Below are 19,331 nucleotides of genomic sequence, written 5' to 3' on the forward strand. Positions count from 1 at the left end.
CTTGGAAGGAATAATATGGCGGCCTCGTGGCTTCAAAAGTCTTGGCTATCCAGATCAGTGGGTCGTCTTCTTCGCTGATTCTTCTTCTACGCTTTCCATTAACTGCGTGTGGCTACGCTAATGTACATTACAGCCATTAAACGTCCTCAGCGTCTTCTTTTGAACACACGCATGTTTTGAAACGTTTCTGTGTGGGGGTGCACGCGTGCGCACGCTCGTTGGCCAGTAGCAATCATGCACAATGACATGTTTAATGAAAAAACTTTATTTATATACAACTATGGAAGCTATGCCTATGCTATGATAGCGATGAGATGTTTGTACTTCCCGTTTGTAACTTTAAACCTTAAAAGAGGCTCGTCAAACTCAGAACAAATTTATAAAAACGTCTTGTAACTTCATACTTAAAACTTCCGGTTTTTAGATTGTATTCTCCTCCTAGTGGACAATGTGAAGGATTTACATTGTGTAGCTTACTTCGTCACCCTTGCTCAGTTGTCTCACCATGCTAGGTTGCATCCATGCTTCAACACTCCTGGCTGCCTCATTCAACATGCAAACTCCACACTGGAGGGCCTGAGCTGAGATTCAAACTCACAATCTCTCAAACGAGCAGACGTGCTGACCACTACTTCACCATGCTGCTTTTAATTATTATAATTACTATCATTAAACACATTTCAAATAAAGGTATACACATGATATCATCACCTGCTTTTTCATTATTAGGTTGGTTATTAGGATATATTCTATGTGTGTGTTTGTGTGTGCATGTGGTTCTCTTCCTCACAATGGCAGCATGACAAGGACAAAGAAGATAAAATAGAGTAAAAGCACAGGCATGGGTGGAGGTGATGAGCATGAGATGGCTTCATTCCCTGTGATGGTCATGTCTTTTTGAGATTTTGTGATGATTGGCAGGCCATCCATTTTTGGTTCTTGTTGTCCTGACTTGGAATCCTCCTCCTTCCTCATGGCTGCTTTCCGCTGGGGTGGAGTGGGAGTCATTGGGGGGGAACTGCTGTCTGCTTGGTGGTATGACTCTGTTGTTGCAAGAGGACGAACAAGCACACCCTCCCTCTCCTCCTCTTCCTCACCCAAGATAAAGTTGGGATTGGGTGTCACGAGAAGAGGAGGAAGAGTGGGAGTCAGTAGCGGAAGGCTGGTTCTCATAGTTCTGCTGGTTCTGGTGGTGATGTCCACCTGGTGGTATGACTCTGTTGTGAGAGGAAGAACAGGCACGCCCTCTTCCTCCTCCTCCTCCTCCTCCTCACCCGAGATGAAGTTGGGCTTGGATGTCTCAAGAGGAGGAAAAAGAGTGGGAGTCAGTAGTGGAGGCTTTGTTCTCCTGGTTCTAGTGGTGATGTCCGTCTGGTGGAATGACTCTATTGTTGCGTCAGGAAGAAGAAGCGTATCCTCCTCTTCCCCCTCTTCCTCAACCATCTCCTCTTGACCACCGTCATTGTCATCCTTGTCGGGAACTACAAACCACACAAACCAGAGTATAACATCTTACTAGCTACAGAGGTAGTAAATCCAGGTCCAGAAAGTAAAAACCCTGCCACAGTTTGGCTTTAGCCCCTGGTGCTAGCTTGTTTGCTCCCTAGCTAGCTCCCATGATGCTAGTTTACCTGCTAGGGAGCTAACTAGCTAGCTAGCTCGCTAGCATCAGGGGCTAAAGCAAAACTGTGGCAGGGTTATTAGTTTCTGGACCTGGATTTGCCACCTCTGCCCCTGAACATATTTTAGTTATATGTGATATATTTCATGAAACGTGTCAAACACATAATCAAATAATATAGTGTGTAATATAGTCAGCTACATAGTATGTAACATAGAATTTCAAATTAACATATACTGTGGTCAAACAATGGAAAATTCAATGTAATAAAAATTGGGTGTAATGCAGGTAATTAAAGTATTGTGTTGTGTAGCCAGACAATCTAGTAATTAATGTGAAATGTAGTATGTAATGTACTGTAGAGTCATAATGCATTATGCAATAAAGTAGTATGTACTGAGGTCAAAATACTGTACCATGAAGACCATGAAAATAATGTATTCTATTCTGCAGCACAAAATAGGTGTATAGCGTGGCCAAATTATGTAGTATATACTCAGAGTTGGGGAATCCAGGTCCAGAAAGTAAAAACCCTGCCACAGATTAGCTTTAGCCACAGGTGCTTCTACTTAACTGGCAGGTAAACGAGCTCATAGAAGCATAGAAGCACCTGTTGAGTAGAAGCACCTGTGACTAAAGTACAAATGTTTCAGGGGTTGTTCTCTCTGGACCTGGATTCCCCAACCTTGTATATACTTAATAATTAGGGGTGTTAATTTGTAATCGTAATTAATCGCATGACATCAATAGTTAACTCACAATTAATCGCAAATTTTATAGCTGTTCGAAATGTACAATACAAAGTACAATAAAATATCTTAAATTCAGTAATACATTTTTCATACTCCTGTTAACACAAAAGTGGGGAAAACATGTTAAACTAATAGAAATATGACTGCAACTTTTAGTTATTGATACAGTAATTTCATAATTCATAAAATTGAGTTAAAATTAAAAAGATATCATGTACTGTAAAAAATGAGTGTAATATTGATTTGTGTTGGTCATTTTTCTGCTACTAGATGGCATAATTGCATTTGTAAGACGTTGATGATAGCTCAGTGCATTTTTCTTTTCATATTAAGAGCTATCTAATCTTTAGCATGAAGTAACTTGTGAAATTCTTCACATTTTTTTAATCGTAAAATACAACTTGACCCTAGTCTCCATAAATATATGCATTATTATTACATTTATTACTGCTAAATTTTGACGTGGACGTGTCTGCTGCGTTGTGACTGGAATTCCGCCTGCATATGCTTTCCAAGTAAGGGGTGGTCATTAATCGCATGTTAAAAAAAAAATTGTGGCGTTAAAGGAACTATAAATCAACTCAAAATTAACTCATTAATTTTGACACCCCTAGTAATAATAAATGTATTACAATGTGTGTACGTGCATGGATGCATGTGTGTTTATTAGCAGTAAGTTAATTAGGATAATGTCATACCACAGAGGTTGTTTTCACATGTTTGTAGTTTTTCCGGACATTGGGAGCATGAGTCTCCTTCCACATAAGGGTGCTCATCTTCGTAGTTCCCACTGCACACACACACGCACACCCACACACCCACGCACACACACACACACACACACACACACACACACACACACACACACACACACACACACACACACACACACACACACACACACACACACACACACACACACACACACATCAGTGCTAGCACATTGCAAAAACTCTGGTGTCCATAAGGCACTCCAGTTTAGCATTAGTTCTAGAAAGTAGCTTTCTGATGCTAAATAGCAGTACTGTTAGCAATACCATTAGCTATGGTAACTGTTAGCAATAGCATTCGCTACGGTAATGATGAAAAAGTCATTGGGTAGCAGTGCTGTTCAGAGGGGGCAGATCCAGGTTCAGAAAGTAAGACATCTGACACAATTTGGCTTTAGTCCCATGGTGCTAGTTTACCTGCTAGGGAGCTAGACAGCTAGCATCAATGGTTAAAGCAAAATTGTGGCAGGGTTTTTACATTCTGGACCTGGATTTGTCACCTCTGGTACTGTTAGCATTAGCTCTAGTAATCTAGAGAAGTTAGCACTGACGCTGGGTAGTAGTTGCACACCAGGAAAGAGATCTTCTCCAACGCAAGTCCCTCCATGTTGTTACACAGGTGGGCGGCACAGCCCACCCTGTGAGTATCTGACCACACCATCTGAAAAGTTATGGCAAAGTCTCACATGTCACCTACATCTACTAGATTGTGGAAGAATGCAGAAACCTTGTAAACTGTGCTGAACATGAAAGATACTTAGATGGACCAGTTGGCTGACGTTTGGGGGATGTACCCGGAGCCACAAGGGGACTCTGTAATGGGCACGCCTTCCTCTGGACGACCGCTTATACTACAGAATGGGGACATCATTCTGACTTTTCACAGACAAATAAGGACCTCACCTACAAATGGGGACATTTTGGAGGTCCTCATTACTTTCAACAAATAGGGGCCTCACCTACAAATGGGGACATTTTGGAGGTCCCCAATTGTAGGTGAGGTATTTTTGAGGGTCAAGAGTTTAGTTTGATATGGGTTATGGTTGAGTTTAGGTTAAGGACTTTAGGGGAAGGGGCTAGGAAATGATGTCCCTGTTTTGCACAAAAAACAACCTGCATGCGTATGCACATGTCACTGACCTGTGTGTAATGTCCACACATCTTGTCGTCATCACAACTGTTGTTATGGAAGTCATAGTGCAGATGTTCTACACACACACACACACACACACACACACAATTTTAGTTACTGAATTTGGAACTTGTGACAGGCGTATAAAAATATAATAATTCATCTGTGAGACATTTTATGTGCCCATTAGGCTGTGTTTAACTAATTCAAACCCAAAAACATATAAATACCTTTTATTAATATTGTCCTGCATTCCCAAAAACAGGATTATATGTTGTTGTTTTTTTAAATGTTTTTTTTTTTGCTAGAGCATACAGAAGACTTTAATGCAGCTGACCTGAAGAGGTTGCTTAAAGCAATGGTAGTTATTACAAAAAATGGCCAGCAAGTGGCAGCAGAGTATAAGAGATCAGCCAGGACCATGTTGCAACAAGCTCTTTTTGTCAGTGTTTTCAACAGGAATGTGAATAATGATGAACCTTAGCTATATTCTAATGCTAATTGCTGCAAAACAGAAACAGATACAAACATACTTTTTTCCTGATGAAAGAACAGATTCTAATCTTTCTTTTTGTAGGTTCCATGTTCCAAGGAAGACGTGTCGGTGGAATTGAGGAGGTCTTCGAAGTATTTTCCCCACCGATTCACGATGTCCCGAGTCAAGGTCAGCAACACCCCATCTCCACTATATACAGTGTTAATGGCGTACTGCTTTCCTCTCCTAAGACGCCCAATGGTGGACCAGAATTTCTTCTAAGCCGTCCGGAAGTCATTTTCCATGGCCTCACCAAACTCCTCCCATGTCCGAGTTTTTGCCTCAGCGACCGCCGAAGCCACATTCCGCTTGGCCAGCCGATACCCGTCAGCAGCCTCCGGAGTCCCACAGGCCAAAAAGGCCCAATAGGACTCCTTCTTCAGCTTGACGGCATCCTTTACCGCTGGTGTCCACCAGCGGGTTCGAGGATTGCTGCCACGACAGGCACCAACCACCTTACGGCCACAGCTCCGATCGGCCGCCTCAACAAAGGAAGCGCGGAACATGGTCCACTCGGACTCAATGTCCCCCGCTTCCCTCGGGATAAGGGAGAAGTTCTGCCGGAGGTGGGTGTTGAAACTCTTTCTGACAGGGGATTCTGCCAAACGTTCCCAGCAGACCCTCACAATACGTTTGGGTCTGCCTGGTTGGTCCAGCATCTTACCTCGCCATCAGAGTCAACACACCACCAGGTGGTGATCAGTTGACAGCTCCGCCCCTCTCTTAACCAGAGTGTCCAACACATACGTCCGCAAATCCAATGACACGAACTACAAAGTCGATCATCGAACTGCGGCCTTGTGTTTGAACATGGTGTTTGTTATGATCAGTCCGTGGCGAGCAGAGAAGTCCAATAACAAAACACCGCTCGGGTTTTGATCGGGGGGGGGGGGGGCGTTCCTCCCAATCACGCACCTCCAGGTCTCACTGTCATTACCCACGTGAGCGTTGAAGTCCCCCAGCAGAATGAGGGAGTCCCCAGGGGGAGCGCTCTCCATTACACCCTCCAAGGACACCAGAAAGGGTGAGTACTCTGAGCTGCTGTTCAGTGCATAAGCACAAACAACAGTTAGGACCCGTCCCCCCACCCGAAGGCGGAGGGAGGCTACTCTCTCATTCACCGGGGTAAACCCCAACGTACAGGCGCCTAGCCAGGGGGCAATGAGTATGCCCACACCTGCTCTGCGCCTCTCACCGTGGGCAACTTCAAAATGGAAGAGAGTCCAGCCCCTCTCGAGAGAATTGGTACCAGAACCCAAGCTGTGTGTGGATGCGAGTATGACTATATCTAGTCGGAACTTCTCAGCCTTGCACACCAGCTCGGGCTCCTTCCCTGCCAGAGAGGTGACATTCCATGTCCCCAGAGCTAGCTTCAGTAGCCGGGGGTTGGACCGCCAAGGCCCCCGCCTTTGGCTGCCGCCCAACTCACTGCGCACCCGATCCCTTCCACCGGTGGTGGGCCCATGGGAAGACCTCAATTCATTTAGATGGAAAAGTGGAATTAATGATATCCAATGGAAAGATGCACAAAAAAAGAAAGAAAATCACTCAATAGCACCACCTAAGCATGCAGTACCCTCCATTCATTTAGATGGAAAAGTGGAACTAATGATATCCAATTGAAAAAATGCAAAAAACAAAACAAAAAAATCACTCAATAGCACCACCTAGGCATGCAGTACCCTCTATTCATTTAGATGGAAAAGTGTAACTAATGATATCCAATGGAAAATGCAACAACAACAAAATCACTCAATAGCGCCACCTAGGCATGCAGTTCATTCATTTAGATGAAAAACTAGAACTAATGATATCCAATTGAAAAATGCACAAAAAAAATCACTCAATACCGCCACCTTGGCATGCAGTACCCTCTATTCATTTAGATGGAAAAGTGTAACTAATGATATTCAATGGAAAATGCAACAACAAAAAAATCCCTCAATAGCGCCACCTAGGCATGCAGTACCCTCCATTCATTTAGATACAAAAGTGGAATTAATGATATCCAATGGATTGATGCACAAAAAAAGAAAGAAAATCACTCAATAGCGCCACCGAGGCATGCAGTACCCTCCATTCATTTAGATGAAAAACTGGAACTAATGATAATCAATGGAAAAAGGAGAAGAAAAATCACTCAATAGTGCCACCTAGACATACAGTACCATTTATTTAGATGGGAAGTGGAACGAATGATATCCAATGAAAAAATGCAACAACAAAAAAAAATATCACTCAATAGCATCACCTAGGCATGCAGTACCCTCCCTTCATTTAGATGCAAAAGTGGAATTAATGATATCCAATGGAAAGATGCACACAAAAAGAAAGAAAATCATTCAATAGTGCCACCTAGGCATGCAGTACCCTCCATTCATTTAGATGAAAAACTGGAACTAATGATAAGCAATGGAAAAAGGAGAAGCAGACAAATTCACACAACACACACACCACCTAGACATACAGTACCATTCATTTAGATGGAAAAGTGGAACGAATTATATCCAATGGAAAAATATAAAAAACAAAACAATAAAATCACTCAACAGCGCCACCTAGGCATGCAGTACCCTTCATTCATTTAGATGGAAAACTGGAACGAATGATATCCAACCCAATCCACATATCGTCACAGTATCGAATCAAGAGTTACCCGTATCATCCCACGAGAAGTGGATATACTCTAAAATTCCATAAAAATAAAAAATAAAGTAGTCCATAAAACTGTCCTGTTTTAAATACAATGACATGTAAGAAAAATCTGTCATTTTTACTTCCTCGCAATAATAAAATGATCATGACTTGATTGACTTGAGCAGTTTGTAGTTATTACTGGTAACACAAGCGGCCTGAATTAATGTAAAATGAGTTTGTCATGAGACATATATATAGTATAAATAATGTTGTAAAACAATATTTAGTGAACAATGAACAAAAATTTAGAAAAATAGTCCCTATTAGATCTCAATATTGTTTTAGGCCGAATTTTAAAGTACATGTCTTTAACTTACTTTAAAATCAACTACCAGCCTCGCTACTAAAACAAAACTAGATCATGCAGTATATCAATATATCAATATTACATCAATCAACCATTGCCGCCCACTCCGGGGATCAAAACCACACAGCAAATAGTCTAGCTTTCATTGACTTTGTCATGTGCGTCCTCTGCAGTCTCACTCACCCAGGAACCACTTCTCCAGTGCCATCCGCAGGTCCAGGGGCCCAGTTCCAGCGTACAGGTTCTCTCCGGTGTCCTCCAGGTCCGGGTTGTGGTTCCAGATGCACTTGGCGGAATAGCCTTCAGCCAGCACCTTCAGCGTCGGGTCCCATTTCTGAAGAAGCAGGGAGTGAGTGAAGGTCTCATAGGTCACTGCAAGCGTCATCATCATCATTCACACTCATATTTTCAACTTCATTGACATTAACTCATGCTACTACCATGTGTCTACATAGGGGCCGTCATTTACTTAACTGCAGATGGAGGGAGACCTTTATTTGTCCAGTAAAATAATAAGAGACAATTTTAGCACTATATGGCAATTGAACTGGCGTTTAGTCCATGCATCTTCTCAGATCGTCAGATCAGCAGCCTACGCAGAGAAGCCAGAATTTCCTCTGCCCAACCATTGGTATTCCAGGTATGTCAGGAGGAGGATTTGAGGCTCATCTTAATCCTCATTCCTAGGTCCTCGCTCCTCCGTTTATACGCTTGCAACTCCCACCAGAAAATCCATCGAGGAGGTAGAAGATTGACAAAGGAAGAAACTTGAGCACTGACTTATATATGAAGGAACAAACAATTGTCCCCTCACGGTTGAAGCTAGGGGGCAGCCATCTTATGTTGGAGCTGTAACTGTCAACACACACCTGAAATCAATCTGTAATCAGCGAGCAGTGGCATTTAAGTAGCACCTTGGGTGTGGCACACTTGCTGGACTATTACCTTGCTCTTCGTCACAGTCCAAGTTTAGCCTCGACTCCACGACCTCGCTTCTGTATACCTGTTCTTGTTTGCCTGCCTTGCTCCTTTTAAGTTTTGATCTTCTTGTTTGAACTTTGTACTTGCTACCGTTTCCCTGTTGCAAGCTCTTTGTGTTAATTAGCTTTTCCGCGTTTGACGTGCCCTTTTTGTTACCTTATCTCTTGCCTGTTGCAAGATCCCTCAGTTGTACTTTTTGTGTGCTTTGTGGGTTAAATTTTGTACGCCTTACTGGTTGTCTGCATTTTTGGGGATCCACCACTGCGGAAACGCAACAGCTTGAGTGTGCGTGCATGTCTCTGCTCTTCTCCATCAAATACTACAAACTGAGAACAAAATAATTCACATTCCACTTATTTTTAAGGGAAGTGTACGAAAAGCGTCACAACCCGTGTCTGTTGCTCTGTCAGTCATCTGAGCTTTTTCTATGCATACCTGTGATTTCCTACTGTGTGCCCGTTCGTTGAACGCACCTTGAGTCCACTGCAGGAATGATTGCTGCTTTTTCTCCTGCTTTTTCTCCTGCTTCTCTGCGAAAAACTTTTGCTCTTGATACAAAATGTTTCTAAAATTGAAAACCACACTTGTGTTAGTCATGTGTTTATTGAAAACATGCGTAGGCAATGCCAATACTGTCGCGTGTCTTCCACTCTGCTTGCGCTCGGAGCCTTAATTAGCCGGTCATACTTGTCAACGAGGAGTGTACGGCCAGCGAGGCTACACTTAATAAGCTTTAATAAGCTTAATTAGCGCTTCATGCTTCTCAACGAGGAATGCAGGTCCAGCGAGCACTTCAGTACTGAAGCCATCTTCCTGCGGCCTCTCACACACACACGCTGAAAGAGCCGTGTCGCTTACTTAAGGCGTTTTCCACATATCTGTAGACAGGCGGCCATGCGGGTATGTGTACCTGCCTTTAAAACAGAGTTGGCAGTCTGTCTCGTATTATTTTTTTTAAGTACTAAGAAAAAATGATACCGAGCTGTTTTTTACGCCAAAACATTGAGGTACGGTATTGATACCGGTATCCCGTGCAACACTATTCCATAACGTGTGAACTTAAACTACGATAGCGTATTAGGGCCACGTATAAATATATATATTTTTTAGAGGGTGGGGGCAATATTCAGAGAGGCGGACGTGCTAACCAGCCGTGTATGACAGTAAAGTTTAAATTAAGAATAAATCCGTCTCCATCCTGCTTTATAAAGTGGCAAATTTGCCACGTTGCCACTTTATAAAGTAGCATATATGCAAGTTTTTTTTCTCTGAGTATAAGCCTACCCCCCACCACCACCACCCCCCCGCCCCGATTTTTTTTTATATATACTGTATACGTGGCCCTAATATGCCGTAAAAAATGAACTATCTATAAACCATTAGAATTCAAGTTTATTTGGCCCTTATTCGTATGTAACAAAATAATCTTATTGCTACACCAAGGAGAGATGGGGAGCATGATAGGTGCTTTCTTCACACAAATGATAGGTGTATTCTGTTGCAAATGCATTTATCTATTGAAATGTATCTTCTTCCCAGATTTAGTCATAACTGTTTTAATTTCCTCATTTTCTCAGTAGAGCTTTGTTCTGCGCATGTATCCTTGTGAGTGTTATCGCAATTTCTGCCAGGTGCAGTCATGACTGAATAACCTCCTCTATTCCTCAAATGGGCTTTGTTCTGTGTCTGAATAGTGTCCTTGAATGTTATCGTGTAGGTCCGGTTAACTTTGTGAGCTGTTTACTGGAAACTGTGTGGTACCGCCCTTCAAGATAGTATAAGAATATTGTAAGTCCTCTGTAATCTTCACACTTGTGAGAAGCTACAGCCATTGCCTGTAACTCACTTGTGCCCGGAATATTCTGTAGAAAGAAAAGCTTTGAAGGAACTGTTCATCGATCTCCAGCCTGTATTCAGATAACCAACATTCTCACTACCCGAAAGAAAACGAACACGCGGAGGAAAAGATTTACTCCACAACACTATATAATTGAGCTGTTATGTGTGTTGTCTTCTCCCTTCAGCACCACAACATGGAGAACAGCCTCTACTGTCTTGCTCATGCTGCTGCCCAAGTATAAACTGTGTAATGTCAAATCATCACTTTTGCATATACAGTTATGCTGTCAGTTAGAAATTATGAAGTGAAATCAATTATATTTCTGTTAACCATCCTAAAGATTCTGCCAGAGAACCTGCTGGTAAAAAACCCCAAACAGTTTATTTCTATTAAAATATATGTATCTGTATAAACGACCTGATGTGTGTGTTGTCTTCTCATTCCAAAGGGCCCTATGCTTACCTTGGCATGGGGCCCCAAATTTCTTAAATCCGTCCCTGCTGTAGACAGAGAGCAGAAAATTCGAACCCGAATCCAATCTAAAAAGTGTTGGCCAGTGGCTTGGAGGAGTACCCATTGTGAACATCTTAGGTTTAATCTATTATTTAAAAGATGTTTCAGTCATAACTGGTCAAATAAAAAGGTTATTGTAAAGATATTCTGGGGCAAATTGTTACATAGAGCAGCTTTAAAGTACCACCTGATTGTCGCAAGATGTCACCAGTTGTACTGTACATAACATGAGATCATTTTAACCTCACATTGACTGTTTTTGTGCTTTAGTGCTGCTGTTTTGGTTAGCTACTTACTGAATACAAATTCTTTAATATCCATATATAGACAGGACTGAGACTTACACTTATGTTAATTCCTGATTTTTGTTATTTGGGTCTAGGCATTCATCTGTCGAACGGTATTTGACAATTGAAGATGGCATTTTTCTTGCTCATTACATCAGCAAATTCCCATTTAAATGAACAAAGGCAGCTGTCGTTTACGCACCGGATACGTCATCATGATCACGTGACCAGGATAATGGCGTTCACCACGGTATATTCTTATTTTAATACTTAATTGGTTTAAAAAAAAATACAAATCTGGGACTAAGATGCCAGAGATGTTTGCACTTTTATTCTTTATACAGAATGCCTAATCGAATACTGGAAAATGAGTTATAAGTCTTGTGTTCCTTTAACACAGGGTTGTCAAATGTACGACCCGCGGGCCAGATCAGGTCCAGAAAGGGGTTTAATCTGGCCTACAGGAGGATTTTTTTTTAAGTAAAAATAAATAAATAGTATTGCCGGACCAATTAATCAGCTTGGCTACAATCAAAAATACATTTGTAATTTCACAAGCAATCCTCTGATGAGTAGTGCAACTTAATTGCCCTGGATGTCATAATTTTACATACCACCTAAAGTTCCGATTTGTTAAAAAAAAATATATATATATATATATATATATATATATATAGATATATATATATATAGATATAGATATATATATAGATATATATATATATAGATATAGATATATATATAGATATATATATAGATAGATAGATAGATAGATAGATAGATATAGATATGAACAATATATTTACAGTTGAACCCTGCTATTTAGGGATGACCTGCAAATAGCGTACCATTTTTTTTCAGTTATATGCGCTTAAAGGGTTATATTTTCCATGAATTTATTAATCTGGCCAATTTGGTAATATATTTTCCTCTATGTGGCCCCTGAGCTAATATGAGTTTGATACCCCTGTTTTGCACATCTACATGCAAATATCATTAAATAAAAGCTGAAATTCTGAACTTTTGTCTAATCTTCATCTATTAGTCTGAATCCCAAATGTCTTCATATACAACAAAAACAAAGGAATTAACCCTGCCATTCCAATACTTTTGGAGGGCACTGCAAAGCTGGCGAGTTTGATGTGCACAAGTTACACAATCTTGTGAAGTAGCTTTGAGAATTTCAGTTCTGATCTGAGAAATGTACCAAAAGGACAGGGAAAAAAATTTAATAGGTGTGTATGTCTGTGTGCGCGCGTGCGTACAGGCAAGTGTTCTTAATTATTCTCGACCCGCAACAAATGCAACAAACAACAACTGTAAATAATCATGGCTGCATGTTCTCCTTTTTCTTTCAAGGCTCTCCACATCTGGACTGACTTAGTGTTTGGACACATCACACACACACGCACACACACACCCCCACACACACGCATACACGCACGCATGCACACACACACACACGTTTGTCTTGCTATCTAAGTGGAGACATGCCATTGACACATTGCATTTCCTAGCCCCTCACCCCAACCTTAACCTTCACAACTGATTACCTTACCCTAGCCCCAACCAAAATCCAATTCAAACCTAAATTCTAAAACCAATTCTTGACCCTCAAAAACGAGGTCTGGACTTGTGGGACCCTTTAAACTGTCAAATCTCAACGCGGAGGAGCAGCGGCTCGACTCCGAATCCCTCCCGGATGACCGAGCTTCTCACCCTATCTCTAAGTTAGAACTCGAACACCCTGCGGAGGACACTCATTTTGTCCGTTTGTATCTGGGATCTTGTTCTTTCGGTCACGACCCACAGCTCGTTACCATAGGTGAGGGTAGGAACATATATAGACCGGTAATTCAAGAGCTTCGCCTTTCGGCTCAGCTCCTTTTTCACCACAACAGACCGATACAGAGTCCGCATCACTGCAGACGCTGCATCAAATCTCACTGGAGCAGTCCCAGAATGATAATGTGGAGAACTCCTTTGAGTGATTCACATGATCAATCTGGCTCTTGCCAGGTTATGTTGGCCCAGTAAGTCCCAAGACTTAAGATAATAACAAAAGATAAACAATAAATATGATAAAAAGATAAGGTCAATGCTTAAGAATGAAAATCAGGAATACTAATGCAAGAGGCTTGCATTTCACATGATTTTTATAAGGTAATTTATACTTGACAAAAACAATAGTGTTCAACTTTTTAAAGTGCAGGGATGAATGGTCATGACGCTATGATGACACTTTTGAATAGTTGAGTTTTATTAGTTGAATAAATACTAAGTTTTGAAATCACAAATTGCTTTCTTAATGGTGATTTCATCCATCCATTCATCCATTTACTACCATTTATCCTGGGTCAGGTCGCGGGGGCAGCAGTTTTAGGAGGGAAGCCCAAACTTCCCTCTCCCCAGCCACTTCAACCAGCTCCTCCGGCGGGATCCCAAGGCGTTCCCAGGCCAGCAGAGAGAAATAGTCTCTCCAGCGTGTACTGGGTCGTCCCCGAGACCTCCCGCTGGTGGGACATGCTCCCTGGACACATCTCCAGGGAGGTGTCCAGGAGGCATCCGAACCAGATGCCCGAGCCACCTGGTGATTTCAATCTCAATCAAATAATTGTAATTGCGATTTTTTTTTAGCCCAATTATGCACTCTGACGTATACATTGCAGCAGTTGTACACAAGTCTGATAAGGTCATTCTATGGACGTCATTCAAAGCAGAGTAAAAAACAAGGAAAACATTCTATGATATCAAGGAAAGTGCCAATAATGCAAGTGTTGCTGCTTGATGCTGTATGTATAAATAAGCATAGCAATGGGTTAGGTTTAGGGTTACGAGGTACTCTCCTGAGAGAATCTACTTGAAAACAGGGCAGACATTTTCCAACAGACGAAACAGGATCAGTTCCTTAAAGCAGAGGTACTTAACTATACAAATGTAAGTGTTAGTGTGGAGTTCTACAAAAACTACTTCAAACTTCAGCTCACCCATTTTAAAATGAATTACATTAGTTCATAGTTAATAACAGATTTTTTTCAAACTAAGTTCATTGTTCCAACCCCAGAACAATTATGGAAAAAAATATAATCACGATTATTTTTGATTGAGATTAAAATCATGATAAAAAAAACATTGGAATAAGTGGTTCAGAAAATGGATGGATGGATGTTCAGTGATTTCAGAACGTGGTATTTATTAGTGCTGTCAAAGTTAAAGCGTTAACTGATTAATTAATCACAAAAAAATTATCGCATTAATCATAAATTAACGCAGATTAATCGCATTTTTAATTTTGATAATAGATTATCCTTTAGCGTGACAGTGGATGGCTACGTTTAAGGTAGCACAGGTTGTGTTTTAGCATTAAACATAATTACATGCATTAAAGTAAAGCATTTAATAAATGTTTGCATATCACATTTAGAATATTTGTTCATGTTAAAATATTAGGGTAATTTTTTTCCATTTTAAATTATGCAAGTAATTAACTAATTAGAAAAAGATGAGGATGAGCGTGTGCAGTGGATCAAAAAAGATGTCCTCATAACATTCAATTTCAAAACAATGAACACATAATCAGTGCTTTTCAAATTTGGCGGGAAAAAAATGTTGATAAAAAAGCCTTTTTTATTAAGCGATTAATCGTGATTAATCAAAATTCTAAAATGTGATTAATCTGATTAATTATTATTATAGCCTCATGTATATTCATCCATGCACATAGACCTTTTTCACAAAACCCGGAAGCTAAGTGATCGTTGTGTGTCTCAACTTCCTGTCCTTATATCAAGCGCTAGAAGCAAGATGGGTCGCAGAGTATATTGTACATTATCTCAAGCATTTGCCAAAAGTCACCTTTGCCGATGTGGAAACAAGCATTGTACAAGAAAACTCCATCACAAATAAAGAAGAATGAACAAAGGGTACGCATTTTTCCACAAGAATCTCATTGAAAAGAGGACTGTAAAAAACGCTTCATGTGCGTGTATGTTGTGGAGGTCAGAAAACTTTTAAGAATGGTCACTGTAGTGGTTTGTGGTAACCCAGAGATTGCAGTGTAGCCTTAAGGGTTCCAGAAAGGAGTTTGAAATAAAAGCTAGTTGAAGGCAGAAGCTAACATAAAAAGGCAATACAGAGATGGCAAATCCAGGTCCAGAAAGTAAAAACCCTGCCACAGTTTGGCTTTAGCCCCTCGTGCTAGATAGTGTTGAATTATTAACATTGTTTTTCAGTTTCAATTTATATTTTAGCCGTTTTTGGAGTCATTTAGTTATAGCTGTGTAGCTCAATGAATAGAATTGTCTATTGTATTCTTATCTGTCTCTTTCGCCTGAGAAGAAAAGGGCAACAAGTTATTTTCCATGTTATCTAGAAGGGAGTGTAGTCTAGTACCGGTCTCAGCCGGTCGAAGTGAGACAGGCTGATTTATTATTGTTTAGGTCTAATCTGATTTGTATTCCTGAGAACTTCTGCCTTTTTGTGAAGGGGAGGAGACTTTTCGTATTCACCCACTTTTCAATAAATAATTATGTGCAGGAGAAGGAGGGGCACACTTTTGAACAGAACACTGCTTGGGTGACTTCAATTGTGTGATCAGAAGCTTCTGATAATGATACCTTTGCAAAGGGACTTCTTCACCAGAATCTCACCATTCAGTTAATTGAACACGCAAAGAGTAGAATACAAATATTGTCTACTCTAACAATAGCTAGTTCCCTAGCAGGTTAACAAGTACCCGGGGAGCTAGCTAGCTAGCACCTGGGGCCAAAGCCAAACTGTGGCAGGTTTTTAACTTTCTGGACCTGGATTTGCCACCTCTGCAAGTGAACGCTTCTTTTTGAACACAAGAACATCAGTCACCAATATCCACCCACACATCTCTACGTCTTATGCCCAGTTCAACCTCTGAAAATATAAAAACAATTGCCATAGTATTTTGGCTTATATTGGCATTCAGATATGGTAGCTTTTATATTTTGCCTGCTGCATTGTTCCAGTCGCTGTGAACGACACCGGAAGTTGATGCACACAACGAACACTTAACTTCCAGGTTTTGTGAAAAAGGTCTGTTGAATACTTTATTCTTTAACTAATTTAACATGAAATTCCCTTCATTTGTGCTATTAATATAACTAGTTTTTCACAGATCTGGAAAATAGTTGTGCCTTAGTGTTATCTTACCTGTGTATGTCTTTCCACAGCATTTGTGTGTGAATATTCATTATTTGAAGGAATATCACTCCCGAAGTTGATGTTAATTTCCTGTTAGTTTGAAAGAAAAAAAACCCTGTTATTCTGTCTAATGTTAAAATTCCAAGAGGTGGGCATTCTGTCAATATCGATGGAAGGTCCGTCAATTTGTCAATGACATTTGAACTAATTTGCTCCCAAAAACATATAAATACGTTATTTTTTTAAATACTACCATGCTCCCAAAGACGTATTCATATGTTTAATTTTTTTTTTTTATGCTATAGCATACAGAAGGCTTTGATGCAGCTTCTGAACTGAAGAGAATGCATGAAGCAATGGTAATTATTACATAAATGGCCAGCAGGTGGCAGCAGAGTATAAGAAATCAATCAGGTCCATGTTGCAACAAGCTGTTTCCCCCACTTATTCACAAACAGATTTGTGAATAATGATGAAAGTTAGCTATATTCTAATGCTAATTGCTACAAAACGGAAACAGATGAAAATGTACCATTTTTCCTGATGAAAGAAGAGACTCTAATCTTTATTTTGGTAGGTTCCATGTTTTTATAGCAATAGAAAAATTCTGTGGGCCTTGCAAAATCAGTCAAAATACAGTAAAACAGCCAGTAAGGGGGTTGCTTCAGCGAAATTGGCTGGGAGTGAATGAGTTAATGACAAATGGCACGATGATGGACACCCATTTTGCTGAGGAATGACAGATTGACAAATCAATTACAATGCGGTTCGACTTGAAATATTGTCGGATTGATGATGACAGAAGGGTGTCCCGATTGAGGGAACAACAGCGTAATATATGGCATATGCCTTTCTTGACGTCTGTCCCAGCTGACTTTGCGAGGGGCAAATTATATTCTGGACTAATCGGTAGCCAATTACTGGGCACATATAGAGAAACAGCCATTCACAACTAAGCAATTTTCTAGTATTCAATGAATGTATATGCCCATTTTTTTAATGTGTGTGGAAGCTGGGGTACCCGGGGAACATCCAGGCAAGCACGGTAAGGACGTGCAAATGCTACATAGGAAAGATTCAAACCCCAACTTTAGAATTGTGAGGCAGATGTGCTAACCATGCGACCATCGTACCTCCCTTTATGAGAATAATCATTAGCATGATTGTATGAATGGGAGCATTTCCCTTCTGCTTACCAGGGGTAGCATGGCGGAGGCACTCGGGGACACCTGACCTCTATAGTGGTTGTGGAGCTCCACCAGCAGCTCCTCTTCCTCCTCACTGAGGTGGCTCCAGGCTCCAGGAGCCAGCAGCGTGGCCAGCAGCAGCCAAGCCCACAGAGGAGCACTTGAGGCCGTGGAGCAGTCGGACATGCACCCTCTCCTCGCTGGCACTTTGCTAACCTTCTGGAGCTCCAATGTGCCCTGCTGTTGCATGTTGGGAAACAAGTCCTGGGAGTGTTGGAGGAGGTCTGTCCAAAGGTGTGTGTATGTGTGTGCTGTCGTCTACCCGGTGCAGATGTGTGCCTTGATCGCCACCACAGCAGCTTTAAGCGTGCAAGGTCCAACACACACACACACATACACACATACACACACACATTGCATCCTCCTCTTCCTCCTCCATCATCCCTCCCTCCTCCTTCCATCAAGTGAACATCAGAGCCGCAGCATAACAAACAAAATTCAGCTACCTTTCACACAGAACATTTATATTGCCATAACTGTGCGCGATCTAACAGCAATGCAGCATTCTGCAGTGAAATTATTGGTCTCATATAAGTCTTTACATGTTTTTTTAGTTCTTTACTTTGTTCTTCAGTACTTGCTTGTTTAGTCCTTGACTTGTTTCTTCGGTCTGTTATTTGGTTCTTAACTTGGTTCCTGTTGCTTGACTTTTTTCTTTTTTCTTGACTTAGTTCTTTGTTCTTGACTTGATTCTTTGGTTTTTGGTGTGGTTCTTCTTGTTGACTAGTTACTTCAATTATTGATTTTGTTTGTTCTGACTTGGTTGTAGCTTGGTTCCTTCTGGACTTGGGTCTTGGCCTAGTTTTTAGGTTATTGACTTGGTTCTTGAGTTTCCTTAGTCCTTCCGTTCCTAGCTCTTGACTTGGCTCTGATTTTCGTCTTTTCGTTTGTTCTTGACTTGTTTAACTGTTCATGACTTCGTTGCTTGTTCTTGACAAGGTTATTTATTTGGTTCTTTGTATATTTATTTAATTTTGGGCTTGGTTCTTTCATTGTGTTTTAGTTAGATTTGGTTCGTGACTTAATTCTGGATTTTCGACTTGGCTATGTTCAAACTGCAGGTCAATTCCCATTTGTGCTTTGTGCGCACCATAGATGCGTTCTGTTCACATTAGAGGAAGACACATTTGTTTTTGGAATGTGAACAAGTACATAAAAATATTGGATCTAACAAAACATAGCTTTTGTTCATGTGAGTAATCAATATGATTAAAGTTCAGGTAATCAAGTCAACAAAGAAGAAAAATCACACACGCAAATATACACACAGATGTGTGAGCATTTATATGATGAAGGACAAAAAAAGAGCAGAAGAACGTGAGTGAATCATATCCTGGAAATTCTAAATGTTCCTAAGCTGCAGGGTGGAGTCACCAACATGAACACACATGACATGTGCAATCATTTATTCTATTCACACGTTGCTACATCGCATAGTGTGTGTGTTGTGTGTCCGTGCTTGTGTGTGCGTGGTGAG

General features: G+C 40.8%; 1 protein-coding gene across 2 annotated transcripts; it reads right to left on the bottom strand.

Annotated features, from left to right (window-relative positions):
• Positions 1 to 247: 247 nt before the first annotated feature.
• LOC147178175 (uncharacterized) lies at positions 248 to 18,168 on the bottom strand. Of its 2 annotated transcripts, XM_086070151.1 has the most exons (7): positions 17,804 to 18,168; positions 16,617 to 16,697; positions 7,998 to 8,148; positions 4,284 to 4,351; positions 3,695 to 3,804; positions 3,072 to 3,163; positions 248 to 1,481 (listed from the first exon to the last, which is right to left on the bottom strand). In XM_086070151.1, exons 1-7 carry the CDS (start codon positions 18,041 to 18,043, stop codon positions 787 to 789), a joined length of 1,437 nt encoding a protein of 478 aa, XP_085926277.1. In that variant the 5' UTR covers positions 18,044 to 18,168; the 3' UTR covers positions 248 to 786. The 2 variants fall into 2 exon arrangements, with proteins under 2 accessions (XP_085926277.1, XP_085926279.1); XM_086070153.1 differs by lacking the exon at positions 16,617 to 16,697 and having other exon boundaries at positions 17,804 to 18,166.
• Between the last annotated feature and the right edge of the window lie 1,163 nt (positions 18,169 to 19,331).

Source organism: Leptonotus elevatus, chromosome 2 (genome assembly GCF_054856555.1).
Source record: "Leptonotus elevatus isolate MCC_2025b chromosome 2, RoL_Lele_1.0, whole genome shotgun sequence".
NCBI lineage: Eukaryota > Metazoa > Chordata > Actinopteri > Syngnathiformes > Syngnathidae > Leptonotus > Leptonotus elevatus.

Coding starts and splice junctions, on each gene's coding strand:
- LOC147178175 (XM_086070151.1), bottom strand. CDS start 18,043: ATGCAACAGCAGGGCACATTGGAGCTCCAGAAGGTTAGCAAAGTGCCA. Junction 4,352..7,997: donor ACTGGAGAAGTGGTTCCTGG/GTGAGTGAGACT, acceptor GTGTGTGTGTAG/AACATCTGCACTATGACTTC. Junction 1,482..3,071: donor ATGTGAAAACAACCTCTGTG/GTATGACATTAT, acceptor TGTGGTTTGTAG/TTCCCGACAAGGATGACAAT.